Source organism: Schistocerca serialis, chromosome 6 (assembly GCF_023864345.2).
Source record: "Schistocerca serialis cubense isolate TAMUIC-IGC-003099 chromosome 6, iqSchSeri2.2, whole genome shotgun sequence".
NCBI lineage: Eukaryota > Metazoa > Arthropoda > Insecta > Orthoptera > Acrididae > Schistocerca > Schistocerca serialis.
The window spans coordinates 729,381,207-729,396,897 of NC_064643.1; the positions used below are offsets into that span (position 1 = coordinate 729,381,207).

At 40.8% G+C, this 15,691-nt stretch overlaps 1 protein-coding gene across 2 annotated transcripts in view; it reads right to left on the bottom strand.

The window, feature by feature from the left end:
• The window catches only part of LOC126483961 (voltage-dependent calcium channel subunit alpha-2/delta-3), an 832,874-nt gene that overhangs the window by 36,529 nt on the left and 780,654 nt on the right, over positions 1-15,691 (bottom strand). For both annotated transcript variants that reach the window (XM_050107259.1, XM_050107258.1), the window contains 3 exons: positions 8,355-8,494; positions 5,925-6,185; positions 3,494-3,641 (listed from right to left, as the gene is read on the bottom strand). In XM_050107259.1, the coding sequence (XP_049963216.1) occupies positions 3,494-3,641; positions 5,925-6,185; positions 8,355-8,494 (549 nt within the window). The remainder of the gene's footprint in view (positions 1-3,493; positions 3,642-5,924; positions 6,186-8,354; positions 8,495-15,691) is intronic.

Here is a 15,691-nt window from a genome sequence, read left to right on the forward strand (position 1 = left end):
ATTACCTGGGATACTCCAATGGCTAGGAACCAAAGAAAATCAACTGAACAAGCAGCATTGCCAAAATTGACATGAAGGTTGTGGATGCCAGAGATCGAAGAGTAGCAGGAGAAACATCAAGCAATTGCCCGAAGGCCAACCACTGGAGTCAGTACATAACAAAACTTGGGTAAGAGATGTCCATTTAATAAAGCAGAGGGACCAACAGATGGCTACCAATTTCACAGTAAACACTCCACATGTGGCAGGCAAGACATGGTGTTCCATGCCAAAAGAAGATGTGAAAGCACATCCCACATGATCGGTGGTTTTAGAGCCATTGGTGTAAAAAAAAAAAAAACAATGGCATTATTAAACTCCCATAAGAATTGACGGAACAAACAACAGAACACCATTGGAGTGATGGAGGCTTTCTGACCCTGGAAGAGATCCATCTGAATCCAGTCAGTACCACTATGTCCATTTGAAATGCATTAGTGATGGTCTGTATGTTCATAAGTAAAAGTTAAGGCCCCTACAATCAAGGGCTTGTCACATCACTAAAACCAATCTCTAAAATATCAGACTATGTTATGAGCTAAATGAAAACATTTACATTTGGACATACAGACAACTGCCGACACATTTCATGTGGAGATAGCTCTAATGACTGATTGCTAATGTGAAGTTTGTTTCCTGTTCTTCTGAGGAAGACGAGTTTAAATCCGTTGAAACCATGCTGAGGGTTAATTGAAAACCACGATTTATTGCACCTGATTGGCTGTCTATTACACTTGCTGTTCTGTAACTGTTGGTGAAGTGCAGCTATGTTCAAAATACTGACCCCAAACAAAATTAAATGCCATGTTTTGGATTGGCTTGGAGTTCATAAACAGTTCGAAGGATGAGGTCCTGAAGAAAAATAGCTCCCTGAACCATATTCAAAGACTTGTAAGGAGTAATGGACACCAGGATGTTGCTAAGATGGTCGCATGCACAAAGGGCTGCAGAAGAAGTTTTAATCAACAGCAAACGCAACCACAACTTACTGAGAGACTCCACTTCCCCAAACTTGTCTCTGACTTCGTGGCAATGAAAGCGACCCATCAGCCTAGTGCAGGACAGGAAAGGGGAAAGAAGTTTGCCCCAAGTCGGTGAGCCTGGCCTTCCACCCAGGCTATAGCTAGGGAGGGGAAGGTCGTAGGGACATAAGAACAAGCATTAAATGATCCATTACACACCAAAGAGACAACTGTAGAAGAATGGGCAGATTTTTGGAGCTTAATACGTTTCATACAGAAAGCACCTGCCCCGATACCATCCACTCCGATCAGGGGCTCAGGTGCCACTCAGCTGCAGCGAGGCTGACAAGTAACCACTCCTGGACAAGCATGGGAGCCAACAGCCCAGTTATCAGAAGTATGATCCCTGCGTTGTCAGGGGGCTCAGCCAAATGGGTACATAACAGCCCCACTAAACAGACTGGCTGCACACGCTGGTCTGGTAGTAGGGTCCAGAGTCGGTGGTGTTGTTGGTGGGGGAGCGAGCGGCTACTGTGGAGAAGGAAGAGGGGAAGTAGTGGTAGAGGGGAGAGGAATCCATGCCACGGATGGTAGGGAGGAAGTTCTTCCCCAAATGGGAAATTCAGAAGCAAAGGTCAAGAAAAAGACAAGGGGAACAAAAATCAGAAGGAATAGAAGGTACCTGGTGGATAGCCAGATCGACATCAATAAGAATGCCGTGACATGGGAAGAGGGGGGGGGGGGGGGGGGAAAGGCAGATGAGAAGGAGTGACAACAGGGAGGGAGGGGCACGGGGAAGGAAATGCAGCTCACGAAAGAAGAATGGGTCATGCACAAATTTATGCAAACTCGTGAAAGAATCATGAGCAACCAGGGCATTGTCAGATTTGAAGAAAGTTTATTTTATAAACAAATCAGTTTTGGATATCACACTGTAGGAGGAATGGTTTGTGACATGTGCAGGTGTGATAAAAGACATAGGCACATCACATACACAAGGTAGGACAGAGAGTTAGCATCTCCACTTGCTGTGGGGCCACTTGTTCCTTGATGTCATGGCTTGGATGTGTTTTGCAGCCACAGAGAATAGGATTGTCATGAGACAACAATGTAAAAGATGTGACAAGCAAATATCTAATAAACTATCAGTTGAATCTTGTCATCTGAACTAAGATGATGTAAAGATCAGACAGTCATTATAACTTATTTTGAAGTGTGTGAACGTTATTGTGAATGGAAGTAATGAGTTATTGTATTAAGAAGAGTTAATACAGGAGTTCAACATGGAATCTTTATGAGTTACTTCAGTAGTTTAGAAGGAAATTCACTGTTTCTCTCAGCAAACAAACAGCACAAGGGGAGGTGGTGTTATTAAACTTCTACTGAAACATGGTTGTTTGGGCCTACCTTGCATGGTCAAATCAACAAAACATCAGAATAGGTGACCACAAGAAATTTTATCTGTATTTGTTATCACTGAGGCCAAGAGGACGATAAATCATAATTTCCACAGATCACATGTCCCTGGCCATGTTGGTAGCACCTCAGGATGAACAAAAATCCAATCATGTATTGATTTTTACTCATTTGTTCCAGAGTTTTTCTGCCCAGAAATAATATTGGAATCCCAAACATGGAACACCATTAAAAAGTTTGCTTTCTGTCTATAAAGTATTAACCAGTATAAAAATTTTCTCTACTGACAACTTCCATACCATACAGATGTATCAATATCACAAGCAACTCTGCAGATTTTTTTTTTTTTTTTTTTTTTTTTTGAGGGGGAGGGAGGGAGGGAGGGAGGGAGGGAGGGAGGGGGGGGGGAGGGAGAGAGAGGGAGAGAGAGAGAGAGAGAGAGAGAGAGAGAGAGAGAGAGGGAGGAGCAGGAGAAGAAGAGTTTATGCTTTGCTTCATTGAATGCACTAATATCCAAATGTCAATGAAAGAGTGTGTGTGTGTGTGTGTGTGTGTGTGTGTGTGTGTGTGTGTGTTTGATATTTAGATATTAGTGCATTCAATGAACATTTTTAGATGCCCCTCATATTGTAATAAAAATACTAAACACAAGTATAGCTTCCATGCTGTCTTTCATTCCTTGCCCAAAGTGAAACATGTACTCCTCCCATTCCTGGTCAGAAAATCTCAAATAATCTGACCACAGACATTACGCAACAAGTCATCAATGTTTGAAAATTCAAAAGTAAATTTAATTCATACCTGAGACCCTTTTTATGAACAAATAAAATACACACTGTCTTTCATGGTAGTAAATATGGCCAACAGCAGTTGTTTGTGATTAGCTACTTCTCTCTATTAATGTTTCCTTCTTACTTATTTTACATTTCTCAATCTGATCCTTTATAACTAGTTCTACATATGACTGTGTACAAAGACTGGACATTAAGTTAGAGATTACGTTGTTATCACAGCAGTATACCCAGACCAACCACAAAGAAGAAATGGAGAATTTCTGATTGAAATGCAAATATTACCTCCTGGATCAGGCTGTGAAGATGCCCCAGAAATAGCTGTAGCAGCCACATCATCTTGCAGCCACATGAGATGTAAGTTTGTATGAGCTGCTAACCACACAACATTTCCAATCAACCAGTCTAGCAGCTTTAAAAAGTGTGTCAAGGGCTGTTAAAATAGAAAAGGGTAATTACAACACTTACTTTCTACATTAAATTGTACTAAATACATAACACTAAAAATAATGTTTCAGTACATTAACAATAAATTTCCTTTGAATACCAACAAGGAAATTCTGCAGTAGCATTATGAGGAGGGGAAATGAAGCTCATGTAACTTACATTAGTAGCAGTATCTAATCTACTTACATACTCTGCAAGTCACCATACTGTGCATGACAGAGGGTAACCTGCACCACTACTAATCATTTCCTATCCTGTTCCACTTACAAATAAAGCGAGAGAAAAATGACAGTTTATATGCCTCAGTACAAGCCCAATTTCTGTTATCTTACCTTCATGGTTCTTATGTGAAATGAATGTTGGTACCAATAGAATTATTCTACGGCCAGCTACAAATACTGGTTCTCTAAAATTTTGCAACAGTGCACCTAAAAAAAGTCATCTTCCCTCCAGAGATTTCCACTGGAGTTCCTGAAGCACCTCCATAATAACTGCTTGCTGTTTGAACCTGTCAGTAACAAATGTAGCAGTCCACCCCTGAATTGCTTTGATGTCTTCCTTGACTCTGACCTGGTGTGGACCCTAGACACTTGAGCACTACTCAATAACGGGTCACTATAGTGTCCCATATATGGTCTCCTTTTCAGATGAAACACACTTTCCTAAAATTCTCCAAGGAACTGAAGTGAAGTGTTTGCCTCCCCTACTACACTCGCGCGCACACACACACACACACACACACACACACACACATCCATCCGCACATATACAGACACAGGCAGACGGCATTTACATATGTCTGCCTGTGTCTGTATATGTGCGGATGGATATGGGTGTGTGTGAGTTTATACCTGTCCTTTTTTCCCCCTTAGGTTAGTCTTTCCACTCCCGGGATTGCAATGACTCCTTACCCTCTCCCTTAAAACCCACATCTTTTTGTCTTTCCCTCTCCTTCTCTCTTTCCTGATGAAGCAACCTTGGGTTGCGAAAGCTTGAAATTTGTATGTGTGTTTGTGTGTTTTTCATTATGTCTATCAACATACCAGCACTTTCTCGTTTGGTAAGTTACAGCATCTTTGTTTTTTATATATATTTTTCCCATGTGGAATGTTTTCCTCTATTATAAAAAATCAAATTTGAAAGAAATGACAGGAAGTACTACATAAAATGGAAAAACATTGTATTTGAGGACTGAAATATCAATGAGTCACAAATAGAATTTGTAAACTATTATAGATACTTGGGTGTAACAATTTGTAGGAATATTAAATTGTGGGATCACATAGATTCAAACAAAGATAAAGAAAGTTGCTCAAGTGTGTGGACCCATACCAAATAGAACTAACCGGGGATATTTAGCATTTACATAGAAGGATGGTGCAAATGGTCACATGTTTGTAAGACGTAAGGAAGATCGTCACAGAGATGCTGAAAAACTTGAAGTGGCAGACGCTTAACGACAGATGCCTACTAACCTGCAAAAGCCTACTTAAAATGTTTCAGTGACCAGTATTAATATGCATCTATGAAAATATTACAGCCTATTATGTATCACCCCACACGGACAAGATTAGCCTAATTATGGTATGCACAGAGGAAGTTAAGCAGTGATTCTTCCCAAGTCTCATACACAAAGAGAACAGCGAGAAATTCTGCATGTGGTACATTGGGAAGTATCCTCTGCCATACACTTCACACTGGGTTTGCTGCATATAGATGTAGGTGCACAAGTGATTGACATATAAGATATTGCCTCCATAATACAAGAACTAATAACAATTATCTCACCATGTCCCATCTTGAGGGACCGGGAAGTTGTGTGTTGCTTTCTGAGATGTGGAGTGGATTGTTTTTAAAAGTGTGTGTGTGTTTGTGTGTGTGTGTGTGTGTGTGTGTGTGTGTGTGAGAGAGAGAGAGAGAGAGAGAGAGAGAGAGAGAGAGAGTGGGGGATACAGAATCATATCATACATGTTCTCCATATCTGTGATTGCTTTAGAGCATATATGAGTTTCTAATATTGAAATAAAAGTGACACTAAAACTTATTCTCTCTTCTACCCTGAAAATAACTATTTTTATATAACATATACAAAAGGTGTACATAAATGTTAAAGTAAAAGAATTTGTGAAAGTTCATGCTAATAAAGAATTAGAGCAAGATAATGTTTTCTTTCCCATTAATATTTTGCTTTTAGTATGTAATTTAACTCACATTGTATACTATTTTTCGTAATGAAGTACATGCTCATGTATCTGTAACATAAACTCACTGTGATGCGAAATGATGCTGCATTATCTGTTGACTTTGGTCTGAAACACACAGCTTGATAGTCAAAAATGTGTATACTTTGGAACACATTCTGCTCTATCAGCTGATTCATAACTGAATGTCGGACTTCACCAAAAAACTTTCCCGTGTCTCTGTGATTTTCAGAAACGACGACATATCCGTTGTTATCCAGGAGGTAGCATTCCAAAATGTCTGATGCACATGTTCTGTTTCTAGTGCAGTTTGGTAGAACATCTAGACACTGAAACAATTTACTTTGTATAAGCAAAATCCACACACAAAAACATAAGTATTTGTTACACACACTGAAATAATTTTTAACACTACAAATGAGGAAAGCAGATGATTCTAACATTTAAGAAGTTTTTTATGGCTTGCTTCTCACAGAAATGTGGACAGAGTATACAATGACAGACTACTGTATGGGAAAAATACACATTTAGAATATTTTAATAGTTCCTCTGAACACAGAAGATGTACCGAGGACAGACAGTGATTTATTTACCAATAGCAAACTTGCTCTCCTTTTCTTTCTTTCCCATGCACGCGCACGTGTGCAGGTCCCCCCCCACCACCACACACACACACACGCACCTGTGTACCTTTCAGCAGCTGGACTGGGAGGAGAGTTGCCTCAGGGGGGAGGGGGGGTGGGTGGGGAGGGGGGGGGAGGTAGAGGAAGAAACACACAGGAAGCAGGAGGAGGGGTAGCTAATGGCTTGGAGGGAGGCATCAGGTGTGCAGGCTAGAAATGCAAGAGGCAGTGGGGGCAACTGCATGTGCCAGACATTCGGCACATGAAGATGGTGATGTGGAGAGATGGATTGGGATGGGGTGACATGCAGAGGAAGCGGACACTGCTGATTAGGGGGTGTGAGGACATTGAGATAGTGGAGACTGAGGCCAGGAGTGTAACAGGAGCAAAGGATGTGTTGCAAGGATAGCTCCCACCTACATAACACAGAAGCGGGTGCTGGAAGGAAGGACCCAGTGGCAGGGGTTGTGAAGCAGCCACTGAACTTGGGCCTGTTGTGCTCAACAGTGTGATGAGTCACTGTTCTGGTCAAAGTTTGACAATGGCCATTCAGGCTGGTGGGCAGATAGTTGGTAGTCTTGTCCACATTTATTTATCACTAAACAGCACTTTATATGGGCATGACTACTGACCAACTGTCCACTAGAATAACAGGTCACCATCAAACTGTGGCCAAGAACAAAGCTGACGTCTCAGTGCCACATCGCATTGCTGACCACAACCTGCTCGAGTTCAATGACTGCTTCGCAACCTGCACTATCTGGATCCTTCCCACTGAACGATCTTTTCTATACTACATAGATGGGATTATCTTTGAATACATTATTTGCCAGTGTATTTCTCCTGGGCTCAGTCTCTACCAACCCACAGTCTCCAGTCTCTGTACCCACCAGTTTCCTCTTCTTCAGTCATGTCACTCCCTCTCAACCACATTTCCACTCCATCTTCTTCATGCAAAGCATGTCCCCAGCTCAGGTACCCATGTGCTGCATGCCTAGCAAATGCACCTGCCACCCCTCCTTCCCGCATTCCTAACTTGCGTACCTACTGCCTCTCTCCAAGCAGCTAGTTACCCTTCCCCAACTCCTCCTCATGCTTTCTGCCTCTTCCTCCCTCTACCCACATCTCATGACACTTTCCCCACGCCAGTCCATCTGCTGAACTGCAATCCCAGCACTGTCTTTCTAGCTGTTACAGAGAGAGAGTGTGTGTGTGTGTGTGTGTGTGTGTGTGTGTGTGTGTGTGTGTGTGGCCTTTCCTTTTGATGATTCAATGCTTCTGCTACTCGGTGAGTGGTGTCTTTACTATTTATGAAGATGTTATTTTCTTTTTCTGGTGTATTATGATCAATGAATTCAAAATCCCTAGGTAACTTTCTAGAATGAAAACAAACAATTCCATATGGAACAGGTTTCTAGACAGTATTATAAACATACAGACATGAATCCACCAGTTTAAAATGTACAGGAAGGACAAATTGACAGATTCCTTTATTCCAGTTATTTCAGAGTATCCAGTTCCTCACAAATATGCTGCATTCCAGTTTATGGTAAATTATCTGCTATCAGTATGTATATCTACAACTGATTTTGACCAAGAACTCGTAACCTGAAACCTAGGTGGCGTAAGAAATTATAAAATTTTTCATGGAATATTGACAAAAAGTGTTTTTTCATTATGTAATGCTTTTAATGTTTATAGTGATGAAGATTTGTAACTGCAGTTACCTTTAACTCTTCCTAAAACATTCACAGTAAAATATTCACAGAGGTTTTAATAAGTTTTTTTCTTTCAATCTTTAACAAAAAATGTTTTCCTTTATGAACAGGTCCTAGGAAATATTAATCTCAAACTAAGGTAGAAGAAAGTACGCACACTGTATGTTATATTCCTGAACAATGTTGAAAGAGCTGAGTGCTGGAACTGAAAGCCAACAACTGCAGCTGGGGCACTGAGACGATCCTTTGAGTGGAATATGGCATGACTGGCTGTCACCAGGCTTCCATTCTTCTCACCTGCGCAAAGCAAAAGAACAAACACAGTTAACCACAGGAGAATTTCTATCTCATTACAATACTGAAGTAAGCAATGTCATTACATTAAATAAGTCACTATTTTTTGGTGGAAAAATGGCATACTGCCCATGGAGATAAAGAGACTGACTGATTATATTTTTTATGATACAATACAGACATGTGTGAATAAACAAAGAGTGTTTCTCACACAACCTATAAAACCTTGACTTCTACCAAATGATATGTTTAGTATTGTTGACAACAGAATGGGAAAGTTACATCACTGCTTACAAAATGAGTCAATTCAATTCAATAATTGTTACATAGATAGTTACTTAGCAGATTTTATAGATTCTATACCGCCTCTCTTTTCCTCTATTGACAGACTCAAGATGACATCTGGGTGGTCGATACCAGTCACAGTACCGTCAATTACTCATGGGACAGCATCATAAAACATACACACAATTAATTAAAACGTTAGTAATCAGTATTGTACTTTTCATACCAAGATAGGTATAAAGTGCATACTCTGAAATCCTCATCATCAAATATTCTCCAACATCAACAAAATGAAAATTTTATTTATTTTCCCCTTGGTGTCATACGAAGTACAGTGTACCAGACAATACTGGACTTATATCTTAAATTTAGAACTGAAAAAGTTCTTATTCAGTATGCTTTGTCATGTTTATATACACTACTGGCCATTACAATTGCTACACCAAGAAGAAATGCGGATGATGAACGAGTATTCATTGGACAAATATATTATACTAGAACTGACATGTGATTACATTTTCACGCAGTTTGGGTGCATAGATCCTGAGAAATCAGTACCCAGAACAACCACCTCTGGCCATAATAACGGCCTTGATACGCCTGGGCACTGAGTCAAACAGAGCTTGGATGGCGTGTACAGGTACTGCTGCCCATGCAGCTTCAACACGATACCACAGTTCATCAAGAGTAGAGACTGGCGTATTGTGACGAGCCAGTTGCTCGGCCAACATTGACCAGACATTTTCAATTGGTGAGAGATCTGGAGAATGTGCTGGCCAGGGCAGCAGTCGAACATTTTCTGTATCCAGAAAGGCCCGTACAGGACCTGCAACATGCGGTCATGCATTATCCTGCTGAAATGTAGGGTTTCACAGGGATTGAATGAAGGATAGAGCCACGGATTGTAACACATCTGAAATGTAACGTCCACTGTTCAAAGTGCCGTCAATGCGAACAAGAGGTGACTAAGACGTGTAACCAATGGCACCCCATACTATCACGCCGGGTGATACACCAGTATGGTGATGACGAATACACACTTCCAATGTGCGTTTCCCGCAATGTTGCCAAACACGGATGCGACCATCATGATGCTGTAAACAGAACCTGTATTCATCTGAAAAATGATGTTTTGCCATTCGTGCACCCAGGTTCGTCGTTGAGTACACCACCGCAGGCACTCCTGTCTGTGATGCAGTGTCAAGGGTAACAGCAGCCATGGCCTCCAAGCTGATAGTCCATGCTGCTGCAAACATCATTGAACTGTTCGTGCACATGGTTGTTGTCTTGCAAACGTCCCCATCTGTTGACTCAGGGATCGAGACGTGGCTGCACGATCCGTTACAGCCATGCGGATAAGATGCCTGTCATCTCGACTGCTAGTGATACGAGGCCGTTGGGATCCGGCACGGCATTCCATATTACCCTCCTGAACCCACCGATTCCATATTCTGCTAACAGTCATTGGATCTCAACCAACGTGAGCAGCAATGTTGCGATACTATAAACCGTAATCACGATAGGCTACAATCCGACCTTTATCAAAGTCGGAAACGTGATGGTACACATTTCTCCTCCTTACACGAGGCATCACAACAACGTTTCACCAGGCAACGCCAGTCAACTGCTGTTTGTTTATGAGAAATTGGTTGGAAAATTTCCTCATGTCAGGATGTTGTAGGTGTCGCCACTGGTGCCAACCTTGTGCGAATGCTCTGAAAAGCTAATCGTTTGCATATCACAGCATCTTCTTCATGTCAGTTAAATTTTGCGTCTCTAGCATGACATCTTCATGGTGTAGCAATTTTAATGGCCAGTAGTGTATAAAATCACCAGATGTCCATAAATTCAAATACAGGCTAAAAGCAGTAAAGCAGTGTCTTAGTAGACACTGTGTTATTTTCAAAGGGTCAATCCTACTTTCTCCAACAATGACATGATTGGAAAAAGTATAATTGATCAACTTGATACAACACTAAGAGTTTTCTATTCACCTAGTCAGACACGAGCATTTCTGGGGAGTGTCATGGACAATCCTGTACTTTACAAGGATTAGATGTATCAAATCACCCACCAATGCAGCAAATCATACACCAGAAAAAGACAATATCCACTGTTAAAAACTGCTGCCAGGAAAATCAGTGACATACTTATCTGCTACCGCCCAACAAAACTGCAGTTGCAAATCACTGCCTATTGGAAATACATAACATTGAGTATGAGTGCACCATAGTCCTTGCTCCGTGAACACATTATGGGGACTGCATCACAAGGGAATCTATTGAGATTTGAAGCAGGGAACAAGTAAACAACTGCAATACTGACTACAAGCTCAGCAAATCTTGAAGTCCCACACTTATAAATCTAAAAAAGACTATGTATGTAGTGTTTAAAAACAAGGAAAAGGCTTTATACATAGATTTAGAGGTTGATGGAACAAGGCTGGAAGAAGTAGAATCTGCTAGATTCTTAGGTATTCTTGTGGATAATGAACTGAAATGGAAAAAAAAACCATATTAATAATGTCTGTAAGAAACTGAGCCCTGTCATATTCTTAATGGTGCAGCTATCACAGTATTCAGACAAGAACCTTCTGTGTACAGTGTACCATGGACTTTTCGAACCATACTTACAGTATGGTGTGACTGTGTAGGGAAACTCAAACAAACAAGAGACAAAACGAGTGTTCACATTATAAAAAAAAGCAATTAGGACCATTTTAAGAAGAAAGACCTCTGAAACGTGCAGAAACTGTTTCAAGAATTTGGGTGTCTTAACTTTTTCATCATTGCATATATACAAAACAATAATGTACATCACAAAAGGTAGTGAGGACTGGATTACAAATACTAGTGTACACACAACCACAATACAAGAAGGAAGAATGAAGTACGGAGCATACCCCACCAACTGGCAATGCTAAAAAAAGGACCCCAGTACTCTGGTATCAGACTACTAAGAAGTCTGCCTAAAAATCTGCAAGATAGTGTACTTCACAATGACTTTCCAAAGAAACTTAAAGACTATCTCACTGAAAATGAGTTTTACAGTGTTGCAGAAAACTTATGCCATTAAATTTGTATATATTATTATTCATTATCAATGATGTAAAAATGTAAGCTAAAGGTGTAGAAAAATAAGTGATAATGAATGTTAATACTTTGACATGTTCTATATTACACGTACATTTACTGTACACAATGTAATCTTACAGGATCAAATTCAATTCAATTCAATTCAATTCAATTCAACTTTGTTTAGTTAGGATCAACAGCAAGACTACAGGTAAACACTGGGAATAGACCCAAGGGATTATGAAGCCACTGCTGCCACCACACCAACCCTGTCCACAGGGAGTGAATTGTGTGTGGGGTGCTGAATGCTGTGGCAGTCAACCTGCCAGCATGCCTCTGGGAGAGGGCCTCAGAGGGAGCACAGGAAAAGAGAGGTTGGGAGGATGGAGTGACAAGGATATAAGCTGCCCCTGAGCCACCATATGGTCAGTTATGTAGTACACCCCACAACTGTGAAAGGACTTATCATTGAAATTTTGTGCCCTTTGAACACCAACAGCTGGCAGTGTACCCAGGTGTGACTCTTCACACTTTCCCAGCCGGTATGTTGTAAATAGTCTTCTTGGGTTTGCCACTGGATGACATGCAAATTCCACAATATTTCCTCGGAGCAACTGGCCGACATCTTCAGGTGGTTGAACCTTGCTGGTGGCTAGATATGACTGACAGTAGTCATATGTTGACACCTCACATATAGAACACGTACGCAAAGAATTCACAGGCGTGGAAATCACGCATGCGCAACGATTTGCAGATAGATGGTGCCATAGTCAAATGCCTCTGCCGAAAATTGCAGAACGGCCCTCCTGTGCATGCACTGTATGCTAAATTTACTAACAGTGTGGCTAGACATTACTCACTAAAAACTGTGGTAGACCAATGTTATGACGGACCTGTTATCATAAAACTTTATTTTCTTGTCGTGATTTACAGCAGCCAATGCAGGGTTCCATGCTGTCCTCAGTTGAAATGATGCTTCCCTATTGTTGAGATTATCAGCTGTATGGATGTGTATTGCTTCCTTCATGATGGAATCCTAAAAAGATGATGCCGGGGATAAAACTTCTGCCCTCATAAATCATGCAATGTCCTGTATTTAGACAGTGTTCTACAATTGCCGGCTTCTCCATTTGGCGTAGGCGTGTATGACACTGATGTTCATCGCAGCATTCTTGTACTGTGTGACATGTCTGGCCTCTATATGGCACCCCACACTGACAAGGAATCTTATATACACCACGTTTCCTGATTAGATTAGATTTACTTTCATTCCAATTGATCTGTAGTGAGGAGGTCCTCCAGGATGTAGAACATGCCAAGATCATCCTTAACCAAATCAAAGAGGTTCCTGAGTTCTGCAGATTGTCAAAAACATCTCCCAAGGAAGAAGGCCAAAGTTGTGGGTGTCTTTGTATCTTCATTCTGCTCCACAGATTGAACCCACTTGGGCTTGAATCCATTACATATCTGTCTCCCAGAATAATCATTTTCTCAGAACACTGTCTTCAAATGTTGTATCTCATCTGACAGGCTTTCAGGATCAGATACCACATGCGCTCTATGAACTAAAGTACGTAATGCACTCCTGCATTGTGCAGGGCGATGACAGCTTGTAGCCTGCAAATATAGAACTGTGTGTTGGGTAGTGGTAGATGCTGTGTCCCAAGGTTCCATCTGCTTTCCTTCATACCAAAACATCAAGAAAAGATAAAGTACCATCTTTTTCCACTTACACTGTGAAGTTTATATTTGGATGGAGCAAATTTAAATGCTGAAGAAACACAGGTAGAGTATCAAGTCCATGTAGCCACACCGCAAATGTCTACTCCACATACTGCAAAAAAAAAAAAAAAAAAAAAGAGGGTTTGAGAGTGGCTGACTGTAGAGCTTCTTCTTCTAAGTCCTCCAAAAAATAATTAGTCACCGCAGGAGGCAGAGGGCTTCCCATGGCGACACCATCCACTAGTTCAAAATATTGGTCATGAAATACGACCTATGTTGTTGTAAGCTCGTGTTGAAATATTAAATCAAGATTTTTGATAAGAGGCCCATCATAACATTAGTCTAGTACAGTTTTTTAATGAGCAACATCAGGTCACACTGTTAGTAAACACAGCATACAGCAGACTTTCAGGGCCAATCTGCGATTATCAGCAGAGGTCGTTTGACTCTGGCACATCTATCTGCAAATCATTGCACTTGCATGATTTCTGTGCCTGCATATTCTTTGCACGTGTTCTGTACGCAGGGTGTCGATGTGTGGATATTGTCAGTCATATCCAGCCACCAGCAAGGTTCAATCACCTGAAGATGTTGGACAGTTACTCCGAGGAAATATTGTGGAATTTGCACCAACGTCATCCGGCGGCAAACCCATGAAGACTATTTACAGCATATCCATGGATTATTTTGTCAACAATGAAATTTCTTTCAGAAATTCTAAGTTTAGTGGGTGGGTTTTTGACTGGAATGTATACATAATACATCTCAGATTTTACATTACTTTTGTTATTAGTTATTGGATCCAATGATAGCAGTAGCTGACACACTGACCCATAAAATAATGTAATAAACAGAAAATCATATTATTTGCAGAAAAATCAGTAGGCAGTCTAGACTATATTATTATTAATGGCATTTGTTTGAACACTGTGAGTTTCCTGACCTGCAGAGGCGCTATCTTCAAGTAAAAACCTGTATTTTCAATTATTATTTTAAGGTAATGAACTAAAATAATGAATAAGAGGGTAGCAAATGAAGGGAGAGTATATATGGATAAAATTAATCAGACTGAAGGGCCTACTACATGTCTACTCACATCATATCCCAATCGGAAAGTCCAGGAGCTCTGGTACCACATTGTAGTGTCAAACGGAGCAGGTTACTTGTTTGTTAGGGGGCTTGCTTCATAAGAAATAATTTTAATGTTTAGCTACTTGCCTCCATCTCTCTTTTGACTTCATCACACCAAAGGTAAGATGTTTTCAAACCTAGTTAGGCACTACATATGAATGTTACAAGCTGGAACAATGATTAAATACACATAAAGTGTATTTCGAATCCACATTGTTAATAAAAGTCCCTCTGACTTTTTTTTTTTTTTTAAAAAAAAGGTTAAAAGCCAAAATTCCTGGGGAAAATGGAACTTCAATGTACTACTATAGCATCAAAGTGTAAGAGGCATTGTTTAACAAAAAAACTGAAGACATTAAACATCAGATTCAAATGCATCTTCCTTTGGGAATGAAGGGGACTGCCAGATACAGAAAGCACATTCTACAAAACTGTTGATGGTCAAAACTTTATGAGAGGCATCAGATAGATGCTGTCATGGAGGGCATGCTAGGCACAATGATTGGATGCATTGGCATGCTAAGAGACATTTACACAGTTGCAGAAAAGAGGAATGTGTGAGTGGATATTGTGAGGGAGCATTAACTGTACCCTCTTTTCCTACTACCCTCCACAAAAAAAGAAAGAAAGAGAGAGAGAGAGAGAGAGAGAGTCTAAACTCCATGACCAGCTCAAAGAAAGCTCAGAGGACCATGCTGTGCATACCAGTCACCATGCCATTCTCTGCCATATGGCATCATTCGGATGCAATATGAAGAGGTGAGGAGTCAACACAGTGCTCTCTTGGCCTTTATCCAGACTTTGAAGTCACCACTTCTCATTCAAGTAGCTCCTCAACTCGCATTAGAAGGCTGAATGGAGCCCACTCCAGTTCTCCTACAAAGAAATAATCCCTGGCAATATTGGGAATTGAATCCAAGACCTCCACATGGTAGTTATCCAAACTGACCTCTCAACTATGGAGGCAGACTGTACCCCTCTACTATAC